Source organism: Gopherus flavomarginatus, chromosome 3 (genome assembly GCF_025201925.1).
Source record: "Gopherus flavomarginatus isolate rGopFla2 chromosome 3, rGopFla2.mat.asm, whole genome shotgun sequence".
NCBI lineage: Eukaryota > Metazoa > Chordata > Testudines > Testudinidae > Gopherus > Gopherus flavomarginatus.
This window is the reverse complement of record NC_066619.1, coordinates 287,778,582-287,804,652: the sequence shown is the minus strand read 5'-3', so window position 1 is coordinate 287,804,652 and position 26,071 is coordinate 287,778,582. Positions and strand designations below refer to the sequence as shown.

Here is a 26,071-nt window from a genome sequence, read left to right as displayed (position 1 = left end):
ATGTGTGTGTGTGTGTGTGTGTGTGCGCGCGCGCGCACGCATGACATGGCTGTGTGTGCTGGGGTGTGATGTGCATGTCTAGATGTGATCTGTGTGACATGGTGTGAGGTGTGTGTGTTGGGATGTGATGCGTGTGTCTGGGTGTGATCTGTGTGACATGGTGTGAGGTGTGTGCCCTGGGGTGTTGTGTGTGACACAAGGTGTGTATGGTGGACTGTGACGTGCATGTCTGAGTATGATCTCTGTGACATGGTATGAGGTGTGTGTGTTGGTGTGTGACGTGAGTGTCTGTGTGTTATCTGTGTGACATGGTGTGAGGTGTGTGCCTTGGGCTGTCATGTGTGACACAAGGTGTGTGTGCTGGGGTGTGACACGTGTGGCTGGGTGTGATGGTGTGAGGTGCGCACTGGGGTGTGACGCACATGTCTGGGTGTGATCTGTGTGCCATGATGAGGTGTGAGCCCTGGGGTATCGTGTGTGACACAAGGTGTGTGCACTGGGGTGTGACGTGTGTGGCTGGGTGTGATCTGTGTGACATGGTGTGAGGTGTGTGTGTTGGGGTGTGACGCGCATGTTTGGGTGTGATCTGTGTGCCATGGTGTGAGGTGTGTGCCCTGGGGTGTCATGTGTGACACAAGGTGTGTGTGTTGGGGTGTGACGTGCATGTCTGGGTGTGATCTGTGTGACATGGTGTGAGGTGTGCACTGGGGTGTGATGCACGTGTCTGGGTGTGATCTGTGTGCCATGGTGTGAGGTGTGTGCCCTGGGGTGTTGTGTGTGACACAAGGTGTGTATGCTGGGGTGTGACGTGCATGTCTGGGTGTGATCTGTGTGCCCTGGGGTGTTGTGTGTGACACAAGGTGTGTGCACTGGGATGTGACGCATGTGGCTGGGTGTGATCTGTGTGACATGGTGTGAGGTGTGCACTGGGGTTTGACGCATGTGTCTGGGTGTGATCTGTGTGCCATGGTGAGGTGTCGTGTGTGACACAAAGTGTGTGCATTGCGTGTGACGTGTGTCTGGGTGTGATCTGTGTGCTACGGTGAGGTGTGTGCCCTGGGGTGTCGTGTGTGACACAAGGTGTGTGCATTGCGGTGTGACGTGCATGTCTGGCTGTGCAGTGCTCCATGGTGGGGGCTGAGCGCTTGGGGGTTGTGCTAAGGAGCAGGGGCTGCCCTGATCTCAGCTCATGCCGCCACCTGTAGCCTTTGCTCTGCCAGCCGCACTGCCCAGGCCCCCCTTCTCCCCAGCCCCTCGCACTGGATCCCAGGCCACCCCGCCCTCTGCTCCGCGCTGCCACCTCCACCCAGCCAGCGCCTCCTGCCACACTGCGCCTGGCTGTGAGCTCTTTGGGGCAGGCTCAGCCTGGCCTCCGAGAGCCAGAGCCTGAGGCCTGCGTGGTTTGGGGCCTGGGCACCCCCCTACCAACAGCCAGCACAGCACCCGTGCCCCGCAGCCCCACTGCCCGGGGGGCACAGCAGGCTCTGAAGCTGGCTGGGCCTGGAGAGAGAGAGAGAGAGAGAGAGAGAGAGAGAGAGAGAGAGAGAGAGAGAGAGAGAGAGTGTGCGCGCACACACATATAACTTCCCCCAGGCTATTGTGTGTGTGTTTGTATGTACAACCCATCTGCCCCCAGCTCTTTCTGTGTGTGTGTACAACCCACCGGGCTGTGTATGTGTGTTTGTATGTGTGTACACTCCCGGTGTGTGGGGGTGTGGGGGTACACTCCCAGGGTGTGTGCGTGGGGGGTGGGGGAGGTACACTCCCGGTGTGTGTGTGTGTTTGTGTGTGTGTGTATAGTCCCGGTGTGGGAGTGGAGAGGTTGTGTGTGTGTGTGTGTGTGTACACTCCCAGTGTGTGTGGGGGGGGGTTTGGTGGGTGGGTGGGTGTACACTCCCGGGGTGTGTGTGTGTGTTTGTGTATACGCTCCCAGTGTGTGTGGGGGAGGGGGGATGTAGGGGTGGGAGGGGGTTGTACACTTCTGGTGTGTGTGTTTGTGTCAGTGTGTGTGTACACTCCTGGTGTGGGGGTGGGGAGGGGGTGTGGGGGTGTACACTCCCAGTGTAGGGGTGGGGAGGGGGGAGGGGAGAGTGTGTGTTGGTGTGTGTGTGTGTCAGCTGGTGTGTGTGGGTGTGTATACACTCCTGATGTTGGGGGGAGGGGGATGGGGGGATGTACACTCCTGGTGTGGGGGCGGTTGTGGGGGGGCGGGTGCACATACACCCTCTCCCCAGCTGCTCCTGTCTGTCCCGCTCCCGGTGGGGGGCTGTGCGGGGGCGTGGGGGGGTGTACACTCCCGGGGTAGGGGGGTGGGATGGGGGTGGTTGTGGGGTGTGGGGGGGTGTACACTCCCGATGTGGGGGTGGGTGGGTGTACACTCCCAGTGTGTGTGGGGGAGGGGGGATGTGGGGTGGGGGTGGGTGGGTGTACACTCCCAGTGTGTGGGGGGGAGGGGGATGTGGGGTGGGGGGGTGTACACTCCCCGTGTGGGGGGATGTGGAGGGACGGGTGCACATACATCCTCTCCCCGGCTGCTCCTGTCTGTCCCGCTCCCGGTGGGGGGTTGTGGGAGGGCGTGGGGGGGTGTACACTCCCGGGGTGGGGGTGGTTGTGGGGGGGGTGGGGGTGTACACTCCCGGTGTGGGGGTGGATGGGTGTACACTCCCGGTGTGTGTGGGGGAGGGAGGATGTGGGGTGGGTGGGAGGTGTGTACACTCCTGGTGTGGGGGGATGTGGGGGGGCGGGTGCACATACACCCTCTCCCCGGCTGCTCCTGTCTGTTCCGCTCCCGGTGGGGGGTTATGGGGGGCGTGGGGGTGTACACTCCAGGGGTAGGGGTGGTTGTGGGGGGGTGTACACTCCCGGTATGTGTGGGGGAGGGGGATGTGGGGTGGGGGTGTGTGTACACTCCCGGTGTGGGGGTGTGTGGGTGTACACTCCCGGTGTGTGGGGGGGACGGGGGATGTGGGGTGGATGGGGGTGTGTGTACACTCCCGGTGTGGGGGGGTGTGGGTGTACACTCCCGGTGTGTGTGGGGGAGGGGGGATGTGGGGTGGGTGGGGGTGTGTGTACACTCCTGGTGTGGGGGTGTGTGGGTGTACACTCCCGGTGTGTGTGGGGGAGGGGGGATGTGGGGTGGGTGCGTGGGTGTGTACACTCCCGGTGTGGGGGGATGTGTGTGGGGGGTGCACATACACCCTCTCCCCGGCTGCTCCTGTCTGTCCCGCTCCCGGCGGGGCCGCAGCTGAGCCGCCGCCCGGTTTGGTCCCCGCTCCGCTGTCACCATCTGGCGCGGCCCCCCCTGCGCGCTGCGGAAGGATCCAGCCGCGTTAATGGCTCGCGTAAACGGCCGGTCTACCGCCGCTGGGGGGGGAGGGGGCGGCCCGGCGGAGTGACAGCGGCTTTTAACCCATTCCCCGCGGGCGCAGGGGGCGGGGGTGGCCGGGGGGAGCCCCAGTGGCTCCGGACTCCTCTTCCCGCTGATGGGGGGCGCCGATCGGGCCAGGGAGAGCTCGGAGCCAGCCGCGCCCGGGGCTGCGGCTCTGTTCCTGGCGTCCGCGGCGCGCACTGTCCCGGGTGGGGTCCCGGCCTCCCAAGCCAGGCCCGGCGGGGGCTGCCACGCGGACACCCCCACACCCCGATGTTCAAGATCAAACGTCACTAGCTGCCCCTGCAGTGCCGAGCAAATCGCGCTCCCACGCGTGTGCGTGCGCCCCGGGGCTGTGGCTGGGCGCGGGGGGTGTCCCGGGATGCAGCCGTCTCGGAGCGGGACTGCGGGGCGTGGGCACGTTTCTCCCGGTGTCTCTGTCCCTCGCCGGGCTGGGGGCTCCCTGAGCGCTCGGCCTGACCCCAGCCCGGACACCAGTCCCAACGCCCTGGGGACGGTCCCGCTCCGCGGAGGCCGGGCGCGGCCCAGTGTCCGAGTCTCCCGGGGTAGAACAGCCGGGGCCAGCCCCGCCTGACACTCGGCGCTGCAGGCACCGGACCGCGCTGGCACCCCTGGGCCCCTACCTAGCTCCGGGACCGGGACCCGGCCGGGCTGGGCACCTGGTCCCGCTGGCCTCGGCTCGGCGCAGCGCTCCGGACCCCGTCCGTAGCCTGCCTTCCGGACCCCCGAGCCTGAGGGAGCGGAACCCGCAGCCCGGGGGTGCCCAGCGCCCGGCCCGACCGGAGACACCGCAGAGGAAACCCGGGAGCTCCCGGCTGCGGCTCCGCCTTTATCCCTCCAGGCCGGGCCTGGCCTGAGAAACCCCCGGCTCGCCCCAGAGCTGCGCCGAGTCTTGCCCTGAACGCGGAGAGAGATAGGGGGTGTGTGGGGATAGCTAGACAGACAGACGGACAGACGGACAGAGGGGCTGGCTGGATCACTAGCAGATGTGTACGGGAAATGACAGACACTACACACAGACGGGTGTGTATGGAGATGGATCGATTTGTATCCGAGTGGTGGAGATATGAACATTTATCTGTGCTTTTGTGCGTGTAGTGAATAGCAGTGGGGTGTGTCTGTCTGTCTGGGTCTGTGCGCGCTGGGCAGACACACGAGCGTGTAGCACACATAACCCCTCTCGGGCATAGCGGTGATCCGCGTGTTTGTAGCAGTGGGTGTTTGTGTGGGTCTAGGGGGGTGTAGCTGTGGGTCAGTGCACTGAGAAGCGGGCGGGGGTCGATGGCGGACACACACCAGCCAGGTTTCCCCGGGTCGCTGTGCGCAGGCTGATCGTTGTGCAGCGGGTTTGCTCCGGCCCCCTGGAGTCTCCCAGGGCGGCTCTGAACCCAGGATCGCAGCTAGGCCCGGGCGCGGGGCACTCTCCGTGTCCGCCCCCGGGGGCCGGGCCGGGCAGGGCGCTCACCTGTCCCGGACGCGCTGTGTGTGTGTCCGGGCCCCAGACAGCCTGGCCGCGGGTCCCCGGCTGCCGGCCCAGCTGGCGCAGCGCAGGGGGGTTTACAAGTGCGCGGGATCAGAAAGCCATTTGTACGAGGGTTTATAGCCGGGCCGCGCTGTGAAACCCAAAACCAGCGCAGAGCCCCGGGCCCGGAGCCCTAATCACTGCCAGACGCGGCGGCCCCTGTGCTTTTATGGGGCATTTAGAGCAAGGAGCTAATAAATTTCTGGGACTGCAGCAGCCCCGCGGGGGGACGGGGAAGCCGGGGTGAAGGGCCGTTGTAGGGAGCCGCGCACCCGGCTGCAGTGGGGAGCGGAGGCGCGGCCCAGACGCGCCGCACATGGCCCGGGCCCGCCGGCCGCAGGAACTTTGAAAAGCTCTTTACGATAGTCCAGGAAAAGCCTTTTATCGCTCGCTTTTATATGGCTGGGGCCGGGTCTGCCTTGCATTAGCGAGCGGGCTGGAGGGGCCGGGGCGCCGGGGGAGGCTGGGCCCGATCCCCTGCAGGCTGCAGCCGCGGCCCCCACCCGAGGGCTGGAAGGGACAGGCAGCAAGCAGGGCCGGCTGGTGGGGGCCGCTACCTGAGTCCCACTCGCGGCAGCCGCGGGGCAGCTACAGCCAGGGCCCTGCGCGCCGCCCCGGGCACGGGCCGGACGCGCCACCACCGGGGAACCTGGCAAGGACCCGGAGCCCCGCACGGAGCAGCCAACAGCCGGGGCCCCGCGTCCACCTAACCCCGACGGAGGCCGAGGCAGGGCCCCGCCGGAGCAAGGCGAACAGCGGCTGCCAGGAGCTTCCGGACAAAGCCGCTGCGGCGAAGGGACGAGCGCCCGAGCCCAGACGGCCCCGGCTCCGGGCGCAAGTTCGTAGGGAACAGCCCGGCCCGCCCCGCGCTGGGCTCCCAGGACAGGGACGGTCGCCCCTGCACGAGTCGCCTGTGACCCCAAGGCCGGCAGCGCAGCCCGGGACCCGCTGCCCGCAGAGCTCTAGGGGCCCGAGCCCAGCTCCCATCCCGGCCCGCGTGTGCAGAGCCCGGCCCAGAACGCTAGGCCGCCCGCAGGGCCCAGACCCGAGCGCCCGGCACGTCCTGGTACAGCTGCTGGGGGCGGAGCGGGGTCGCCGGGGGCTCTGCGGGTAGCCCAGGCCAACAGGCCGCGAGTTCGGGCTCCCGACCAGCTGGGCCGCGTGTGTCTGCCAAGGGCCGTCTGTGGAGTGTGTCTCCGCACTTCTGGGGGACCTGGTCCTCGGGGCCCGCCCCCTCCCCCGCAGCGGGCCCTTGGAAGAGGGGTCCCCCTCCCACTCCCGCCAGCTCCCAAACTTTGCGAATGCTCCAGCTGAGGCTCCTCCTACCCCGGTGCCCAATTAGTGACTCTGGCCCTGTCCCTTTAAGGCTCCAGCGCCGGGCCAGCGAGGGGGAAGCTTTGGCTAGAACTGAACTCTCCGAATCAGCGGTGACTCGTTAGCGGGGAGCCCCGCAGCTGGGAGCCGGGCCCCGCGCTGCCTCGCTCCAGGCCCCCGCCGGGGGACTCGGGGAGGTGTGAGCGTTGGCAGCAGCTGGCGCGGGGGCGGCGGCTGGGAGCCCGGGAGCTCAGTCTCCTGGGGGGATCCGGCCCCATGGCTCGGGGGGGCTGCTGAGCCCCTGCCCGGCGGAGGACGCGGAGCCAGGAGCCCGGGGCCGGGCGGGGACTCCCCTCTTCTGGGGCCATGACCTCCGCCAAGGAAGGGAAGGTGGCGGCCCCCCTCTTGTACCCCGCCAGCCAAGAGAGGCGGAGGAGCCCGCTGGACCAGCTGCCGCCCCCGGCCAACTCCAACAAGCCGCTGACCCCGTTCAGCATCGAGGACATCCTGAGCAAGCCGTCGGTGCGGAAAGCGCCCGCCGGGCCCTGCTCCCCCTCGCCCCGGCTGCTGGACAAAGCGGGCTGCTCCGGAGCGCCCCGGAGCGGCGTGCCTGCCCCGTCCTCCCCGCTCTGCGCCCTGGAGGAGCTGGCCAGCAAAACTTTCCAGGGGCTGGAGGTGAACGTGCTGCAGGCTGCGGAAGGTACCGGGGCGCGGCCGGGGCGGGACAGTGGCCCGGGCAGCCTCGGCCAGGGCGGCCTCCCCCGGGGCTCCGGGCCTTGCCCGCTTCCCAGCCGGGCCTTGCCGATCTTGGCTGCCAGGGGGGAGCACCGCGCTGACCCGGCCGGCCCCCCGGCGGCCTCTGGGAGATGGGAAGGGGAGGCGGCCCAGACCTGCGCCGGGCTCTTTCCGAGACCCTGGCGGCCCCGCAGCTCCCCCCACCCGGGACCCGGCGCCCGGGACACTTCGGTCCCGGAGAAAGCGAAAGCGCCTGGCGCAGGGGAGTCCTGCGGCAGGCGGGGAGGGTGAAGCCGGGCCGGGCCGGGCCGGGGCTGCAGCCAGAGCGGCCGGGCAGTAGAGTCCCGAGCTGGGGAAAGTCCCAGGGCCCAGGAGCTGCGGGCAGGGAAGCGGGAGGGACGGGGTTGAGGGTTCAGGTTCCTTAGCGCGGTGGGTCCCGGCCGGGGGCTCGTTACCCCGCGGGTGCCTGGGCTCTGCCGGAGGCAGCAGCTCCCCCGAGCTTGGCCTGGTTGTGCAAGAAAAGCACCAGCGAGGGCAGAACCAATTGACATTTCGGAGACGCGGCTCGTTTGTCCCGCGCTGCACAGCGCGGTGCCAGCGGCGCGTTCCGAGCCGGGGGGATTCGGTGTGTGAGTCCGGGTAAGAATGGGGCGGCGGCCATTGTTCAGTGCCGGGCGCGGGGACACTCCCGTGCCGCGGTCCTCCTGGAGCCGGGCGCCCCGGACCGGTCAGACTCCGGTCGGGAAGGGCCGCGAGCCGCAGCCTTAGCTTGTGCCGGGGCTGATCTGGTGCAAGACTCAGTCCCTGTTCCCCAGACAGACCGACTGACCCCGCTAACTCGCCAGCCCGGCCCAGGCACGCAGATCCCAGCGCTGTCTGTGCAGCTCCGCGGGGCTGGAGCCTCCCCCGAGCAGGAACAAGGGACAGGTTCCCGTTCCACTTGGCACAGACATTGTTACAATTATTGGGGCGGTTAAACAAACGCTCCGCGTGTGGCCGGGACCCGGTTTTGCTCCGCAGCCCGCGGGGGAACGCGGCGATTTACACTAACGTGCGTGGGATCCGCTTTCCCGGGCCCCGCGCGCCAAACGCGGGCTCTGGATTTGCGGCCCGAGCACCGCACACCACAGCCGGGTTTCGGAGGCACACGCGCGATTCTCCCGACACAGCGGGTATATTCCAAAGAGAGCTCGGCAGGTACAAACAGCCGCGATAGCCCCGGGAGCCGCAGCAAATAGACCGCGGGGCGCGTGAAAACGAGTTTCTTTGGGACTTTCTCCCGCGTGCACCCAATTCACGCGGCCCCGGGAAACGTGTGATTCGACACAACTCGCGGAGTGCACTCAACCCATGCAATCCGCGGGCAGACATCGGCCGCCGGGCGTCTAAACTCGTTTCTCCCGCCCGGCCCGTTCCGCTCCTACGAATACTTCGAGTTCTGGTGCGTTTTGCCGCCTGCGGGTTTACAGGCGCAGGGATGTGGATTTACTGTCTCGGAGCGTGCACACTGCGGGCGAGAAAGGGCCCTGCGCGCCTCTCCGAAAGAGCAAAACTAGACTCGAAGGTGCCCGACTTTTCCAGGCAATCCGGCCCCGCATATCGGGCTCCGTTCGTCCGGCCCGGCGTGTCTGTGTCGGACACGCGGTACCGCAGCGTCGGGACAGACACATTCCTAGGGGAGGAAGGAACCGATCTTCGCTATTCTGCACCCCCGTGTCTAAACCCGCTAGCTGGGGCCGGGGACCGATGTGCGCCGGCCTGGCCTGGCCTAGGTTCGGCTCGGGGAGTTTCGAGGATGGAGCCGCCGCAGCGGTCTCGTCGGGGAGATTCTAGCTCCGAAGGAAACACACACTAATGTCTAGAACGGAAGAAAAACGCTGCCCTGTGCAGGCTGTTTTAACCCAGCCCTGGTCTGCGATGCGGGAGATTTTCCGTTCAGAGTCGGTGAATCCAGCCACGGATTGTAACAAACGCGGCGATCGCTGTGTGTCAACGCACCACTCGAGATCCGCTGCCGGCCCCTGGGGCCTGCCTGGCTCCCTCCTGGCTGCGGCCGGGTTACCGGGCTGCGGCGCGGGGAATGAACCCGAGGGGAAGAGAATTTCACAGCGGGGAAGCTGCCCAGCCGCCAGGGTCCGTGTCAGGCCGGGCCCAGAGATTTCGGGTGACTCCAGCCCCTTCGCCTAGCTTGTCTCTAGTTGTGCGCGGCCCCTCGCCGCCGGCCCGGCCTCAGCCCGAAGGACAGGCCGCGGACTGCCTGCAGGGCCCGACCCGCCGCTGCTGCCAGCTGCCCCGAGCCGGGACAAGTCGCAGCAGCCGGCTCGGCCCCGGCCAACGGGTGCTGGAGGCAGCCCCGAGCGCCCGAGAACGGAGCAGCTCCCCGGGACAGGCCTCGGGGCTGCAGAGGGAGGCGGTGGGTGCGAGCTCCCAGGCCCGCGGGGCCCTGCCCCGGCTGATTTCGTTGTTCCCCACAGAGCGGTTCCCTCTCCCTCCAAGCCGAAACGAGCCCGGGCTGTGAGGTGCCTTATCTCGGGCGAGGGGCCCCGGGCAGCGTGCAGGGGGCTCGCAGGCCGCGTCCCAGAGAGCCAGAGCCGCATCCCCATGGCCCGGGGGAGCCGAGGAACAGGCCCCGGCCGGGGACGGTGCAGGGAAGATGCCCCAGGCCAGCAGCGCCCTGACCGCCTCTTCCTCTTCCCCGCAGGTCGCGACCCGCTGGGCGCCCTCGGACCGCGGCCGGCCAGCAGGAAGCGGCGGAAGTCGCGCACGGCCTTCACCAACCAGCAGCTCTGCGCGCTGGAGCAGCGCTTCCTTTTCCAGAAATACCTGGCGCCGGCCGACCGCGACCACCTGGCGCAGCAGCTGGGCCTGAGCAACGCGCAGGTCATCACCTGGTTCCAGAACCGCCGCGCCAAGCTCAAGCGGGACCTGGAGGAGATGAAGGCCGACGTGGAGTCGCTCAAGAAGCTGCCGCCGGCCGCCCTGGAGAGCCTGGCGGGCCTGGCCGAGCCCCCGGGCCCCGAGCCCTGCTCCGAGGAGGAGATCGAGGTGGACGACTAGGGGCAGGGGCCAGTGCCCGGGGCCCGCGGCAGGGACCCCCCAGGCAGCCGGCTTTGGGGGCCAGGCCGAGCCCCCCGCCTGCCCCCTCCGGGACTTACCAAATACACCTCACTGAGGGGGGGCGCGTGCCTACCTCCCCCCCCGGCCCCTCCCAGGCGCGGGTACCCTTCCCACACCCCCGCCTACCCCTCCTACTGCCCCTTCCGGGCCGAGATACCGTTCCCCCACCCCCGCCTACACCCCCTTTCCCCCCTCCAGGCGCAGGTACCCTTCCCCTGGCCCAGCCTACCCCTCCTACTGCCCTTTCCTCCGTCCCCACCCCCTCCGGGCCGGGGTACCGTTCTCCCACCCCCTGCCTGCACCCCCCTTCCCAGCGCGGGTACTCCTCCCCCTCCTCCCCCGTCTGGGCGGGGGATACCCTTCCCCGACCCCACCTTGCTTACCCCCCACCCATTTCCCCCCAGGCGCGTTGTACACTTTCCCGACCGCATACACATTACCCCGCCTGTCCCACCTACCCCCTCCTCCTCCCCGGGCGGGGTACCCACCTCCCCCCCCGCCCGCTCCCGTCGCGCTCTGGGGAATTTGGTGCAATTTCATTTTATTTTATTTTATGTTCTAGCGTCGTCTGGTCCCGTCGAGTGTGTCCGTGTCCCTCGGCTGCTCCCTGCCGCGGGCGGGGGGGGGAGCCCTGGCCTGTGGGGAGCCGCACAGTGAGAACGCGGGGCTCCGGGAGTCGGTGACAGAAACAAGGGGGCGCGCCCGGCCCCCCTCCGTGGCCCTGCTCCTGGCTCTCCCCTCGGGGAGGGTGAGTGGGCCTGGGCCGCCCTCCTTGTGTGTATATAGTTTGAATAAAACGAGACACCTTAGTAGCAGTCGGACGCAGGCCTTCTTGCTGCAGGGCCAGGCCGGGCCGGGCCGGGGAGCCCGAGCGGAGCAGGGCCGGGGAGCAGGAGCAGAGCGGAGCGGGGGCGGGCTCCCCCGCGGCCTCCTCTGCACGCCGTGTCGGCTCGGCTTGCGATTCAATTAGGAGCCGGCCGGGCTCCATATGGTTTGCGAGTCGATGCAGCCCAGCCAGGCGGGTGATTGATCGGGGGTCAATCGCACCCGCCCCAACCGGCGGCCGGCCCTTGGCTGGGGGAGTTGGTGGGGTAGCCACGGATTAGCTGGGTCCCGCGTGACCCACCACGGGCTCCCCAGCGGCTTCGTCCGGCCGCGATCCATTGGTAACGCTGCGCAGATCAATCATCGCCTGTTTATACTGGGGGGCGGGGGGGGGCAGCCAGCAGGGGAGTCAAGGCCCTTTCTTCGCCCCCTGCGGCTGGCAGGGGGAGCGGGCGGGCCCCGGCCAAGCGTAGTGTCCGTCCCTTCCCCAGAGATCTGAGCCCTTTCCGCCCCCCCCGGAGATCAGAGCCCCCCCCCCAGACCAGGAGATCAGAGCCCCGGGGCGCCCCTCCCGGAGATCAGAGCCCTGGGGCGCCCCCTCCGCCGGAGATCAGAGCCCCCCCCCACCAGACCAGGAGATCAGAGCCCTGGGGCGCCCCCCCCCCCCGCGGAGATCAGAGCCTCCCCCAGACCAGGAGATCAGAGCCCCGGGGCGCCCCTCCTGGAGATCAGAGCCCTTCCCCCCCCCGGAGATCAGAGCCCTGGGGCGCTCTCCCCCCCGCGGGGATCAGAGCCCCGCCCAGACCAGGCGATCAGAGCGCTCAGGCCCCTCCCCGCCGTGACTTGACCATGGGCCCCTGCCTAGGAGGGAAGAATCCCCCTCCCCCTCCCCCTCAGATTCCTGCTGCTCCGCCCCCCGCCCCCCGACGTGACCGTCCCTTTCCTATTGTTTCTCTCTGGCTCGGTCCTGGCTCCAGCCCTTTTGTTCTCTCTCTGGCTTTGCTGCCGGGCCCAGGGACGCGAGCTCGTTCTCGGCTCCGCTTGGCCGTTTGGGGGCCGGGCGAGCCTGGGGCAGGCTGCTGGCCTGGCCGTGGGTGGGGTCTGGGCGGGATTCACCCCGAGCGGCAGGGAACCAGACCCCGCCGGCCTCAGGCAGCCCCGGCTCGGAGGGGAGGCGCTGGACAGCCCGGGGAAACTGAGGCTGCTGCTGAGTGAATGGAGTGAACTCAGCGGGGGAGAGGCGCAAGGCCGGAGCAGTGGAGGGGCAGGAGCTGGTGTCGGGGCTGTTTCCGGGCAGCAGAGCAAGGCCCAGCGAGGACCTGTGCCTGGGGGCTCCAGCCCCCCCTTCCTGCTCTGTTCCCCGTCCCCCTCTGGGGGCTTCTCCAGGCAGGGAGGGAACTTTTCTTCCCGGGAAGTGCAGCTGGCTTGTGTGCATCAGTGCGTGTGTCAGAGTGCATGTCTGTGCAGGGGGCGTGTCAGTGCATGTGTGTATGTTAGTGTGTCGTGTGTGTGTGTGTGTGTGTGTGTGTGTGTGTGTGTCAGTGCGTGTGTCAGAGTGCATGTCTGTGCAGGGGGGGTGTCAGTGCATGTGTGTGTGTGTGTGTCAGTGCGTGTGTCAGAGTGCATGTCTGCAGGAGGTGTCAGTGCATGTGTGTATGTTAGTGTGTCGTGTGTGTGTGTGTGTGTGTGTGTGTCAGTGCATGTGTCAGAGTGCATGTCTGTGCAGGGGGCATGTCAGTGCATGTGTGTATGTTAGTGTGTGTGTGTGTGTCAGTGCGTGTGTCAGAGTGCATGTCTGCAGGGGGTGTCAGTGCATGTGTGTATGTTAGTGTGTCGTGTGTGTGTGTGTGTCAGTGCGTGTGTCAGAGTGCATGTCTGTGCAGGGGGGGTGTCAGTGCATGTGTGTATGTTAGTGTGTCTGTTAATGTGTGTGTCAGTGGGTGAGTGTCCTTGTGTGCATCAGTGTCTGTCAGCGTCTGTGTGTCTGTGTGTCTGTGCGTGTGTGGCTGTCCCTGGATCTGCAGCAGACACTCCTGTGGCTCTGGGCAGGCAGTGAGCTGGAGGGCGGGGGCAGCGAGCAGGTTTCCCGGGGCTGCGTTAGGATAACCACATTACTGCAGCATGGGGGGGCAGAGGGCCACGTTCCAGCCCTACGGCGATGGATTAAGTCTGGCACCGTTTCTATCCTGTCATGCCAAAAAAGTGATTTCAATTGAATTGGGAGCACGGAGCCCTTATGCGACACACATGTGTGCTCCAGCAGGCCCTGCCCGCGCACTGCAGCCACTGGGGCCCCCCTGCCCGCAGCTGCCTGCACCGTCAGATGCCTGGGACACCTGCCTGCGGGCTGGCAGTGATGTCACAACACAGAGCGGTGACGACACACCAAGCCCTGCACGGTTCCCCGAGGAGCACACCCATGCGGCCTCGGCTAAGGGAGAGGCCAGTGACCCAGGAGGGACTTGGCTGGTGACGTGACGCCAGGGCTGCTCAGGGCCATGGCGTTCGGCAGAACTGACCCTTCGGCTGGGTGCTAGGTACCAACCCAGGCGCAGGTCGTGGCCTTGCACTGTAGCCCTGCCCAGGCTGGGGGCTAGCGCTGCCCCTTGCTCAATTCCCCAGGCGGGAGCATTCACACGGAGCCAAGACGCTGCCCCCACTCCGCCCGAGCCCTGCCGTGGGAACAGCCGAGGCCTGAGCAATGAGATTTCGCTCCGAAAGTGCCTTTGAGCAGCCGCTGCAGGGAGTAGCTTTCAGTGTGACAGTTGTGAGGCCTGGGAGAGCCAGGCACCATGCACATGCCCGCGCTGCTCACCAGCCTGCCTGGGAACCGGGTTAGCCGCAGGCACAGGGGAAATGCACCGGTGTCCCGGAGGGCAGAGCCAGGAAGCAGCGCGGCAGGCTCAGGTGTCCTGCCTGGGAACCAGGTTAGCCGGAGGCACGGGGGAAATGCACCCCGACCGTAGACCGCAGTGGGGCTGCACCAGTGTCCCGGAGGGCAGAGCCAGGAGGCAGCGTGGCTGGCTCAGGTGTCCTGCCTGGCAGAGCCTAGCTACCAATGACGCAGGAGCTGCACTAGATGGCTCTGGGCCCATCCCTGGGAGGACCCCTTCACTGTGCCTGCCCCTCGGCAGGGAGGCCAGAAAGGGGCGGCCAAGGGCCATGGCCAGGCCTGCCCCATCCACTTGTTGACACGGCCCCAAGCCCCTGCCCCTTCTCTTCTGCCTGAGGCCCAGCCCCCGGCCAGGTGAGAAGCTGGATCCCAGCCCAAGTAGGAGCAGCCAGGGCCACCCGAACTGTGGAAGCAAAAAAAAAGCCACCCGGCCTGTGCTGCCCCAAGACTGGCCAGACATGCCACCCCTTAGCATGTGCTGCCCCAGGCACGTGCTTCCTCCCCTGGCACCTGGAGCCGGCCCTGAGAGCAGCCTGGGCATCTGTGGGGTGCTGCAGCCCCTCCCCCTGCCCTGGGCAGAGGGGCCAGGCCATGGGGACACGGATTGGGGGCTGCTCTCGGGCCCCACCACCCCAGGCAGGTGAAGGGGCCAGGGCTCTCTGGCCTGGCCAGGGGGCAGGGCCTTGAGGGAAGGGGTGGAGTCACAGAGGGAGTGGAGCTCATGCCCCCCCAATTTTAGGAATAATCCATTGCCCTTGCCTCAGGGTGACTCTCTCTCGGGGGTCGGGGGCTTGGCTTCCCCACCTCCTGGGACCGATCCTCGGAGCCTTCAGCCCCCCGGCATCACGCTGTGAGCTCCCTGCAGCGAGGCCACCTGAGCCGGACCCCTGGGGAAGACGTGTACCCCAAAGGGAGCACTGCACCCCCACCTCCGCGATGGGCCAGGACACTCAGCCAGCGGGTGGCAGCTGGGGTGAGAGGTAGCAGGTGGCTGGAATGGCGTAGCCAGTCCTTGGTTACCAGAGAGCAGAAAGTTACAGCCTGGGCTAGGGATGGCCAAACCCAGGGTGGGCCCCAGTGCCCAGGCCAGGACCCCACCCCCACTTGGTCTCTTCCCCCCAAGGTCCCATCTACCAGACTAGGGGGGTGGGGGAGCTCAGGGCTTCTGCCCTGCAGCAGGGTGGTGGGTCTAGGGGCTTCTGCCAGAGACAACTGGGACCTGCTGAGCGTGCGGGGCACTATTTAAAGGTTCACCCCCCTCACCACCACCCCCAGGCACCCCCCATTACCCTCAGCAGCCCCTCCCCACAGGGAGGGGGCCTGGCAGTACCATGTGACCCAGTGGGTTCAGCAAACCCTGGCAAAAATAGGGGGAGGGAGGTCACGTGACCCCCCCACATGCCTCCCCATGTGATACCTCTGGCTTCTGCCCGACGGGGAGGGGGGTCTTGGGGCTTCAGCAGGAGCCAGGCAGAAGCCCTGAGACCCAGCAGGCACCCTGGCTCCCCGGAGGCCACCCCTGAGACATCTCCCCTGCCTCCAGCCGCCCCCGTGGAACCAGCCCACCTGCTCCACCTATGGCCTTTGTCCTCCAGCTGCTCACACCTGGCCTGCCTCCTAAGGAGGTGCGGGGGGGTCCAGGGTTGTTAGTTGCCAGGTGCCAAATGCTGGGCGTTTGGAGTGGCCGTTGTCTTCTGGGACTGTCCGTGGGCCTCTGCATAGAGTAAACACCCTTCCCCTCCACATCTAGTAACAATGCGGCACTTGGGGAAACTGAGGCACACACAATATTCATTCAACATATTATGACTAAGTCCCACTCCTTCACAGAGCACCGGTGCGCTGTGGGACTGGGGAGTGGGTAAGGGCCAGCACTGCATGCACCCACCCCCACCCTCCCAGTCTGGGGGGCACAGCACAGTGGGCTGTGGAGTGTGGCTTCAGGCACCAGTTGGAGAAGCCCTGACGCTGCTCCAACTTCCACCAAGGGCCGGCTGAGTCCCCAGCAGCTCCCAGGGCTGGGAGGTTGGAAAGTTCCGCTGATGGACCGGGATGTCTCGCCTCAGACCTTCATAGTGCCCCTGGGGGCTCTGGCCTTACACGGCACTGCTCCCTGGGCTGCGCCACCCCCCAGCTGTAGTGATGCCCCTCAGTCCTGACCCGCAGCCCCTGGCTGCACCCGTGTGCCAGCCTCCAGCCCTGCCTGGGGTTGTAACATGGGCAAACAGCCAACAGACCCTTGAAAGTGAACGCCGCCCTCACTTCAAGGTGAGGCTTTAGCCCCAGCAGCTCCAGAATTACTGGCCCGTGCGTATCCTCCGCTGCTGGGAGTAAGCCACAGGAGACACGGCAGCAGCTGCCCCCCACACTGGAGGGCAGCTGCTCTGGGGACCAAGTGCTCAGCTGGACTCGCAGCCTCCCTCTCTGGCAGGAACCTGCCCCAGGCCTGGCTGTCCTGCCTCCTCTGAGGGGGAAATCCCCCCCGCCTCGCCAGCCCCAGCGCGGCCGGCTGGAGAGGGGCCTGGCATCGGGGCTGGTGTGTGTAGTGCCAGCCCCGTGGGCTCAGGGCCATGGTGCCCCTGCGTTGTCAGCCCTAACCTGCCCTGGCCTGTCGCTGGCCAAGCCTTAGCCATGGTGGGGGGCTGGGCTTGGGGCTGCCGGTGTGACTGACCCCCCAGAGCTCTCTGGCCTGGTCCCAGCCTGGCTCACCAGCGGAGATTCCCCCTGCCCCCCCCGTCACCGGATCCCTGCTTTGCCTCTGCATGGGGGGTTCTCAGCCCTTGTGCACTCAGCAGGCCAGGCCTGGGCAGACCCCCGGGTGAGTCTCACACAGTGCTGCCCTCTGCAGGCCAGACTGCTGTGACTGTGGGAGGGGGCTCCACTGGCAGGAGGGAAGGGGGGTTGTGCCAGGGCGCTATGGGGCTGGGACCCCCAAAGGGCAAGCCCTTCCCCCTCCCCCTGGCAGAGGCAGCCAGCTCTGGGAACCAGCACCGGCCTCAGCCTCTCCGTGTCCCTGAGGAGCCTGAGCTCAGCGTAGCTAACGAGCCGAACGCCCGAGGGTGAGGCCGTGGGCAGCAGCTCCCCGCATGTGCGCCAGTGGAGCGCTCGACCGCATGGGCAAAGCCGTGTGCTCTGGCACCAGAGGTGTGTCGCGGGCCAGTGCCAGGCTGTGGAATGACCCCCCAGGAACTACGGGCCAGCCCGCCCTGCTGGCTGCCCCTGGCGCCAGCACAGAGCAGGATGGCATCTCAGAGCCCTCCTCCGGGCACAGGGGGGCCATTGGAGAAATGGTCTGAGGTAAACGGGATGAAGTTCAATAAAGATAAATGCAAAGTGCTCCACTTAGGAAGGAACAATCAGTTTCACACATACAGAATGGGAAGAGACTGTCTAGGAAGGAGTATGGCAGAAAGAGATCTAGGGGTCATAGTGGACCACAAGCTAAATATGAGTCAACAGTGTGATACTGGGATGCATTAACAGGTGTGTTGTAAACAAGACACGAGAAGTCATTCTTCCGCTTTACTCTGCTCTGGTCAGGCCTCAGCTGGAATATTGTGTCCAGTTCTGGGCACCGCATTTCAAGAAAGATGTGGAGAAATTGGAGAGGGTCCAGAGAAGAGCAACAAGAATGATTAAAGGTCTTGAGAACATGACCCATGAAGGAAGGCTGAAGGAATTGGGTTTGTTTAGTTTGGAAAAGAGAAGACTGAGAGGGGACATGATAGCAGTTTTCAGGTATCTAAAAGGGTGTCATCAGGAGGAGGGAGAAAACTTGTTCACCTTAGCCTCCAATGATAGAACAAGAAGCAATGGGCTTAAACTGCAGCAAGGGAGATTTAGGTTGGACGTTAGGAAAAAGTTCCTAACTGTCAGGGTAGTTAAACACTGGAATAAATTGCCTAGGGAAGTTGTGGAATCTCCATCTCTGGAGGTATTTAAGAGTAGGTTAGATAAATGTCTATTAGGGATGGTCTAGACAGTATTTGGTCCTGCCATGAGGGCAGGGGACTGGACTCGATGACCTCTCGAGGTCCCTTCCAGTCCTAGAGTCTATGAGTCTATCGGATGGCCAGCTCAGAGCCCCCCCCCTCCAGGCACAGGGGGGCCATCTCAGAGCCCCTCCTCTGGGCATGGGGTGGCCATCTCAGAGCCCCCCCTCTGGGCATGAGGGGGCCCATCTCAGAGCCCCTCCTCTGGGCATGGAGTGGCCATCTCAGGGCCCCCCCTCTGAGCATGGGGGGGCCCATCTCAGAGGCCCCCTCTGGGCATGGGATGGCCAGCTCAGAGCCCCCTTCTCCGGGCACGGGGGGGGGCATCTCAGAGCCCTCCCTCTGGGCATGAGGTGGCCATCTCAAAGCCCCCCTTCGGGCATGGGGAGGCCATCTCAGAGCCCCCCTTCGGGCATGGGATGGCCAGCTTAGAGCCCCCCCCTCCAGGCACAGGGGGGGCCATCTCAGAGCCCTCCCTCTAGGCACGGGGGCCATCTCAGAGCCCCCCTCCAGGCATGGGGGGGCCATCTCAGAGCCCCCCTCCGGGCATGGGGGGGCCATCTTAGAGCACCCTCTGGGCACGGGGGCCATTTCAGAGCCCGCCTTCGGGCATGGGGGGGCCATCTCAGACCCCTCCTTGGCTTCCCTATCTCAGGGCTCCCCCAGACACTTAACACACTCAGGCTGTGGAATGAGCCCATGACACACGGACACCCCAAGGATGGGGGTTTCAGGCTCCCCTGCCCCAGGGCCCCCAGGCTGTTCCTCATCTCACATATCCTGCAGCCAGGAGGGCTCCTGGGCTCCCCCTGGCTTCCCCCCGCCCTGGACCCACTGAAAGTCCCGCAGCCTCCTGGGCTCCCTGCCCCGTGTGCAGCACGGTGCGTGGGGTGTCCCTCTCCCTGCTGCTGGGCTCTCCAGCCCCCGGTGCTACCCCTGCTCCCAGGCCATGTCTGCTCAGCTAGGGCCTCTCCTTTAGGGCTCCCTGCCCTGTGACATGGGCCACGCCGGGCAGGTGTGAGCCCATCACTACTGCAGGACAAGGCGGTGCCCAGGGCCCCGGCAATGGGGGCTGGGGATCAGCCTTGAGCTTGTTACAGCCACAAACTGCAGCCAAGCTCCAAAGTCCAGCCTGCAAGTCAGGAAAGCGCAGAATTTGGGGTGTCTGGGCAGCCTTGAGTCAGCCCCTGTGCCCACGTGGGACCCAATCAGCCTCATTCTGCCCACGGGGGGGCCACACACACTGGTCTGTGAGCTTCTTGCTGCTCAGTGAGCGGCCCCAGGCCTCTCTACACCCACTGTCCAGCCCCACGCTGAAGGCAGAGTCCCTGAGTCCCTCCTGCGCTTTCCTGGGGTGCCCGTCGCTGCAGAGCCTGGGTGCATCGTCCTAGCACGCTGGGGTGCCCGCCTCAGAGCTGGCTGTCCCAAGCAGCCCTTTGTCCGTTCAGCGCCTGGCTGTGAGCACTCAGCACAGCAGCAGAGCCAGCCCCGGATCCCATGCCAGACACCCGGAAAACAGGGAGCGTCCCGGTAGCACCCACCCGCCCAGCCTGGGTGACGTCACGCAGGAGATCTGGGGCAGGGGCAGAGGCAGGGGCCGACTCTGATTCGCCGGGCGGCATTGCAAACCTGTCCTCTCCTGCCCACTGCCTGAGCCCCACAGCCACAGCCCGCCTAGCAAACAGGAGCTGAACAGTGGGGCTGGCCTGGGAGCCCCCCACTGCCTCCCAAGGGGGTGACCTAGCCATGCTCACCCACCCTCCACTTTCCACCCCGATGCCAAGTGGCCGGAGCTGCTCCCACTCGAGGATGGCAGGGAACCCGTGGGCCAGCCTATGCCCCTCTGGCTCCTGGCTCCTCTGAGGAGCAGCATGGCTAGTTGTGAGGTAGGAGGAGGTGGTTGGTGGTGTGTTTGTGAGAGGTGTTTGGTTGGTTGGTTGAGAGGGGTGTGGGTTGTGCATGCGGTTGTGGGATGTGGGGTATGTGGAGGGTGGTTATGGGTGTGATTGGTGGGGGGGTTGGTTGGTTGCACGGGGCTGGCTGTGGGTGTGGTTATGGGGTGCAGGGTTGGTTGTGGGGTGTGATTGATGTGGGGGATTGGTTGGTTGCACGGGGCTGGCTGTGGGTGTGGTTATGGGGTGCAGGGTTGGTTGTAGGGGTGTGATTGGTGGGGGGTTGGTTGGTTGCATGAGGCTGGCTGTGGGTGTGGTTATGGGGTGCAGGGTTGGTTGTGGGGGTGTGATTGGTGTGGGGGGGTTGGTTGGTTGCACGGGGCTGGCTGTGGATGTGGTTATGGGGTGCAGGGTTGGTTGTGGGGGGTTGATTGGTGGGGGGTTGGTTGGTTGCATGGGGCTGGCTGTGGGTGTGGTTATGGGGTGCAGAGTTGGTTGTGGGGGTGTGATTGATGTGGGGGATTGGTTGGTTGCACGGGGCTGGCTGTGGGTGTGGTTATGGGGTGCAGGGTTGGTTGTGGGGGTGTGATTGATGTGGGGGATTGGTTGGTTGCACGGGGCTGGCTGTGGGTGTGGTTATGGGGTGCAGGGCTGGTTGTGGGGGTGTGATTGGTGTGGGGGGTTGGTTGGTTGCACAGGGCTGGCTGTGGATGTGGTTATGGGGTGCAGGGTTGGTTGTGGGGGTCTGATTGGTGGGGGGTTGGTTGGTTGCACGGGGCTGGCTGTGGGTGTGGTTATGGGGTGAAGGGCTGGTTGTGGGGGTGTGATTGATGTGGGGGATTGGTTGGTTGCACGGGGCTGGTTGTGGGTGTGGTTATGGGGTGCAGGGTTGGTTGTGGGGGTGTGATTGGCGGGGGGCTTGGTTGGTTGCACGGGGCTGGCTGTGGGTGTGGTTATGGGGTGCAGGGTTGGTTGTGGGGGTCTGATTGGTGGGGGGTTGGTTGGTTGCACGGGGCTGGCTGTGGGTGTGGTTATGGGGTGAAGGGCTGGTTGTGGGGGTGTGATTGATGTGGGGGATTGGTTGGTTGCACGGGGCTGGTTGTGGGTGTGGTTATGGGGTGCAGGGTTGGTTGTGGGGGTGTGATTGGCGGGGGGCTTGGTTGGTTGCACGGGGCTGGCTGTGGGTGTGGTTATGGGGTGCAGGGTTGGTTGTGGGGGTGTGATTGGTGGGGGGTTGGTTGTTTGCATGGGGCTGGCTGTGGGTGTGGTTATGGGGTGCAGGGCTGGTTGTGGGGGTGTGATTGGTGTGGGGGGTTGGTTGGTTGCACAGGGCTGGCTGTGGATGTGGTTATGGGGTGCAGGGTTGGTTGTGGGTGTGTTTTTTGTCTGACAGCCAAAGCTCCTTCCCACATTGGGGCTCATAGCGCCCAAGCCAGATGGGGTCACATTCCCAGCTTCCCTCCCCAGCTGAGTGAGTGAGAGGCTGGCTGGGCCGGGGAAGTGAGAGCTAAGCCCTAATCATGGGACTCCAGGAGCTGGGGCTTCCAGGGAAATATCCCCTATGGCAAGACAGGTGCTGGAATCCCAAGTCTGCAGCCAGACAGTGTGTGTTCAGAGCAGACTAAGTGTGGGCTGAGCTGTGTGCGGCTGTATTTTAGCTGCTGTTTGTATTTGCGCCTGTAGTGTTGTGTGTTAGGTTTGGGCTGTGCGTTTGTGGTTGTGTGTGGGTGTAACTTTGTGACTTGTATTTATACTTGTGTGCGCGTGTGGTTGTGGCTGTACACACGTGTGGTTCCCATTGGGGTTTGTAGTTGTGGCTGTGTGTAGCTGTGTGTGTGGAGGTGCGGCTCTGGGCACCGGCCCGGCTGGGAGGAGGCGGGGGGCTCTTTCCCAGGGGCCTGCTGGCTGTGGGAACTGGCACAGGGGAGCGTTGTTGCTGGCAGTTTTCCCAGCGCCTGGACCATCTATCAGTGAAATAACATCTGGGCCTCGGGGCTCTGACTCCAGGCCCACGCTAGCTGGGAGACACTGCCCAGCCCTGCAGCCGCTTCCTCCCCATGCCTCCAGCGCTGCGCACGGGAAGGGGCTGGCATTGCGGGGGTGGGAGGGGGAGATGGTGACAGCAGAGGGGAGGGGGCTCGGGAGAGCAGAGGGCCAGGTTCCAGGGGAGGAAGCCAGGGAGCTCTACAGACACAACTCTGCAGGGGAGAAGGCCCCACAATCCATCCTGCACTAAGCAGCCCAGAGCTTTCCAGCCAGGAACCCCCGAGCTTGCACTGGGAGTATTCTCCCCATTCCACTGGGGGAGGGGGAAACTGAGGCACCTGGTGGGGTGGTGACCTTGTCACAGAGTGTGGGGGAGTCCGGCCCTGCAGCCCTTTTCCTAGGACCCACAGTGACTCTCGGCCAGCCAGTAAAACAGAAGGTTTATTGGACAACAGGAACACAGGTTACAGCAGAGCTTGCAGGCACAACTAGGACCCCTCCATCGAGTCCTTCTGGGCTTTCAGGGTGCTTGGATCCTAGCTAGGATACCCTGAATTCCACCCACACAGCCCCAAGCCCAAACTCAAACTGCTTCCCTCCTGCCACTCCCTTCCTTTGTTCCCCTTCCCGGGTAAAGGTGTTGACTTTTCCCCTCCCTTACCTAGCTCAGGTTACAGGCCCTGGCATCGTCCATCTCCTAAAGTCCTCCCCTGCTCTCCCACTCCCCACACAGACAGTCCCTACTGCATCACATCTCTCCCCCCTTCGAGACTGAACTGAGCAGGGTCACTCTTTCCAGTGACCTGGGGAAGTTCAGGGTCCCCTCTCCGGGACAACGCATCCGCTGTCAGGTTGGCACTTCCCTTCACATGGACCACGTCCATGTCATAGTCCTGCAGGAGCAGGCTCCACCTCAGGAGCTTGGCGTTGGCTCCTTTCATCTGGTGCAGCCAGGTCAGGGGAGAGTGGTCGGTGTACACGGTGAAGTGTCGCCCAAAGAGATATGGCTCTAGCTTCTTAAGGGCCCACACCATGGCCAGGCATTCCTTCTCGATGGCCGCGTAGCTTTGTTCCCGGGGTAGCAGCTTCTTACTCAGGTACACGATGGGGTGTCCCTCCCCCTTTTCATCCTCCTGCATTAACACTGCCCCCAGTCCCGTGTCTGAGACATTGGTGAACACCATAAAGGGTTTGTCAAAATCTGGGTTTGCCAGAACTGGGCCGCTAACCAGAGCCTCCTTCAGCACCTGGAAAGCCTCCTGGCACTGCTCAGTTCAGATTACCTTGTCTGGCTTCCCCTTTTTGCACAGTTCAGTGATGGGGCCGGCTATGACACTAAAGTGGGGCACGAACCTTCGATAGTACCCCGCCATCCCAATAAAGGCCTGGACCTGCTTTTTGGTTTGGGGAGCAGGCCAGTCTCTGATCACCTCCACTTTGGCTGGTTCTGGCTTCAGGCAGCCGCTCCCCACCCGATGGCCCAGGTAAGATACTTCAGCCATCCCCACCTTGCACTTCTCAGCCTTTACTGTTAACCCAGCCTTTCGGAGTCGGTCCAGGACTTGTTTAACCTGGGACATGTGGTCCTCCCAGGTCTGGCTGAAGACGCAGATGTCGTCAATATATGCCACGGCAAAACTCTCCATCCCCCTCAGTAGCTGATCCATCAGACGCTGGAAGGTGGCCGGCACTCCCTTGAGGCCGAAGGGCAGGGTCAGAAACTTGTAGAGCCCCAGAGGGGTGATAAAGGCCGATTTCAGCCTGGCATCTTCGTCCAGCGGCACTTGCCAGTAGCCTTTGGTAAGATCCATAGTGGTGAGGTACCGAGCACCTCCCAACTTGTCTAGGAGCTCATCAGGCCTGGGCATAGGGTAGGCATCAGATACGGTGATGGCATTGAGCTTTCGATAGTCCACACAGAACCGGATTGACCCATCCTTCTTGGGAACCAGCACCACTGGCGAGGCCCAAGGGCTGGAAGACTGCTGGATCACCCCCAAAGCCAGCATGTCCCTGACCTCCTTTTCAAGATCCTGGGCAGTTTTACCAGTGACCCGAAAAGGGGAGCATCTTATAGGGGGATGTGACCCGGTCTCTATCCTCTGGACAGTCAAATTAGTGCATCCAGGCTGGTTGGAAAACAGCTGTCGGTATAGATGCAGCACTCCCCTGATCTCAGCGTGCTGGCCCGGGGTCAGTTGATCAGAGAGGGGAATTGCCTCCAGGGGGGAACCAGCTTTTGTCCCAGGGAATAGATCCACTAAGGGGTCATCTCCCTGCCCCTCCCAATGTCCACACACGGCCAACACCACATTCCCCCTGTCATAGTATGGTTTCATCATGTTCACATGGTACACCCGATGGTGATGTGCCCGGTTTGACAGCTCCACCACATAGTTTACCTCATTTAGTTGCTTGATAACCTTGAAGGGCCCTTCCCAGGCGGCCTGGAGTTTGTTTCTCCTCACGGGGATGAGAACCATCACCTGATCTCCGGTGGCGAAGGCACGGGCCCGTGCCCTGCGGTCATACCAGACCTTCTGCCTCCTCTGGGCTCGGGCCAGATTCTCCCTGGCCAGGCCCATGAGCTCGGCCAGTCTTTCCCGGAAGGTCAGGACATTCTCCACCACTGACTCTCCCTCGGGAGCGGCCTTCCCCTCCCATTCGTCCCTCATCTGGTCCAGGGGCCCCCTTACCCGCTTTCCATACAACAGTTCGAAAGGTGAAAACCCGGTAGATTCCTGGGGCACCTCCCTGTACGCGAACAGCAGATGAGGTAAGTACTTGTCCCAATCCTGCGGGCGCTGGTTCATAAATGTTTTTAGCATCATCTTCAGCGTCCCGTTGAACCTTTCTACCAACCCGTTGGACTGGGGGTGATACGCTGAGGCCCAGTTGTGCTGGACCCCACATTTCTGCCATAAGGACCGGAGCAGGGCCGACAAGAAGTTGGACCCCTGGTCCGTTAAGACCTCCTTGGGGAACCCCACTCGGCTGAAAATTGTCAGCAGCGCATCTGCCACTGTGTCTGCTTCGATAGAGGACAAGGCCACCGCCTCGGGGTAGCGAGTGGCAAAATCCACCACCACCAGCATGTATTTCTTCCCTGACCGGGTCATCTTGCTGAGGGGTCCCACTATGTCCATGGCCACCTTCTGGAAAGGTTCTTCTATGATGGGTAAAGGCCTCAAAGCCGCTTTCCCCTTGTCCCGGGCCTTCCCCACCCTCTGGCAGGGGTCACAGGATTGGCAGTACTGTCAGACATGGGTAAAGACCCCAGGCCAGTCAAAGTTCTGTAGCAGCCTCTGCCTGGTGCGCCGGATTCCCTGGTGCCCTGTGAGAGGGATGTCATGGGCCAGGTACAGCAGCTTGTGACGAAACTTCTGGGGAACCACCAGCTGCCTCCTGATCCCCCATGACTCTACTTCCCCTGGGGGAGCCCATTCTCTGTACAGGAACCCCTTCTCCCACAGGAACCTCTCCTTGCAACCTCTCCTCATGGTCTGTACCGCACTAAGGTCAGCCCGGTCCCTGTGCTTCCGCAAGGAGGGATCTTTCTGCAACTCGGCCTGGAACTCAGCAGCTGGGACAGGGATGGGGACCGGCTCTCTCTTGCTGGCTGGGTCTGAGGCCGCAGCCTCTCTGAACCGTGCCGCTGGGCGTTCCCCGCTCCCTGGGTTAGGGTCCTGCACCTCGGGTCGAGTACCTTCCCCGTTGTCGGGGTGCAGTGCCCTTTGCCAACTCTGACTACGAGTCACGACCAGGGCACTCTGGGTGTTACTAGGCCAGTCCTCGAGGTCCCCTCCCATTAACACGTCAGCGGGCAAATATCGGTGTATCCCCACATCCTTGGGGCCCTTCTTGGCCCCCCATTTCAGGTGTACCCTTGCCATGGGCACCTTGAATGGGGTCCCGCCCACGCCCATCAGGGTCAGGTAGGTGTCGGGCACCATCCGATCTGAGGCCACCACCTCGGGCCGGGCCAGCGTCACCTCTGCGCCCATGTCCCAGTACCGAGTGACCTTCCTCCCATCTATCTCCAGGGAAACAATGCACTCTTTCCGGAGGGGCAGCCCCGCGCCCACCCGGTAAGCCAAAAACCCGGAGCCTGGATCATCCATAGGTGGTATGTTGCCAGCCCCCCTTTCCTGGGAATGTAGCCCCTCCTCCGATTGGGTTTTTACCCAGTCCACCCTCTGCAGGTTGGGTCTGCTTGGTCTGTCCCTGAGCTTGGGGCACTGGGCCCATATGTGACCTCGTTGGCCACAGCGATAGCAGCCCATGTCTCGTGGATCCCCTTGAGTGGGTCGGAGGGACCTGCCGCTGGATGTTCCCCTTTTGGGGGGGTTCTCCATAGGACCCCGCTGGGAGGTCCCATGATAACTCTCTCTCTGCGTTGAGGCAGGC

At 64.3% G+C, this 26,071-nt stretch overlaps 1 protein-coding gene across 1 annotated transcript; it reads left to right on the top strand.

Moving 5' to 3' along the window:
- Positions 1 to 6,590: 6,590 nt before the first annotated feature.
- LBX2 (ladybird homeobox 2) lies at positions 6,591 to 10,016 on the top strand. Its single transcript, XM_050946103.1, has 2 exons — positions 6,591 to 6,924; positions 9,661 to 10,016. The coding sequence occupies exons 1-2, from the start codon at positions 6,591 to 6,593 to the stop codon at positions 10,014 to 10,016; spliced, it is 690 nt and encodes a 229-aa protein (XP_050802060.1).
- The last annotated feature ends 16,055 nt before the right edge of the window (positions 10,017 to 26,071 follow it).

Bases quoted from the DNA above. Each gene is read 5' to 3' on its own strand.
- LBX2 (XM_050946103.1), top strand. From the start codon at position 6,591: ATGACCTCCGCCAAGGAAGGGAAGGTGGCGGCCCCCCTCTTGTACCCC. The intron at 6,925-9,660 runs GTACCGGGGCGC...TCTTCCCCGCAG, and splicing joins CGTGCTGCAGGCTGCGGAAG to GTCGCGACCCGCTGGGCGCC.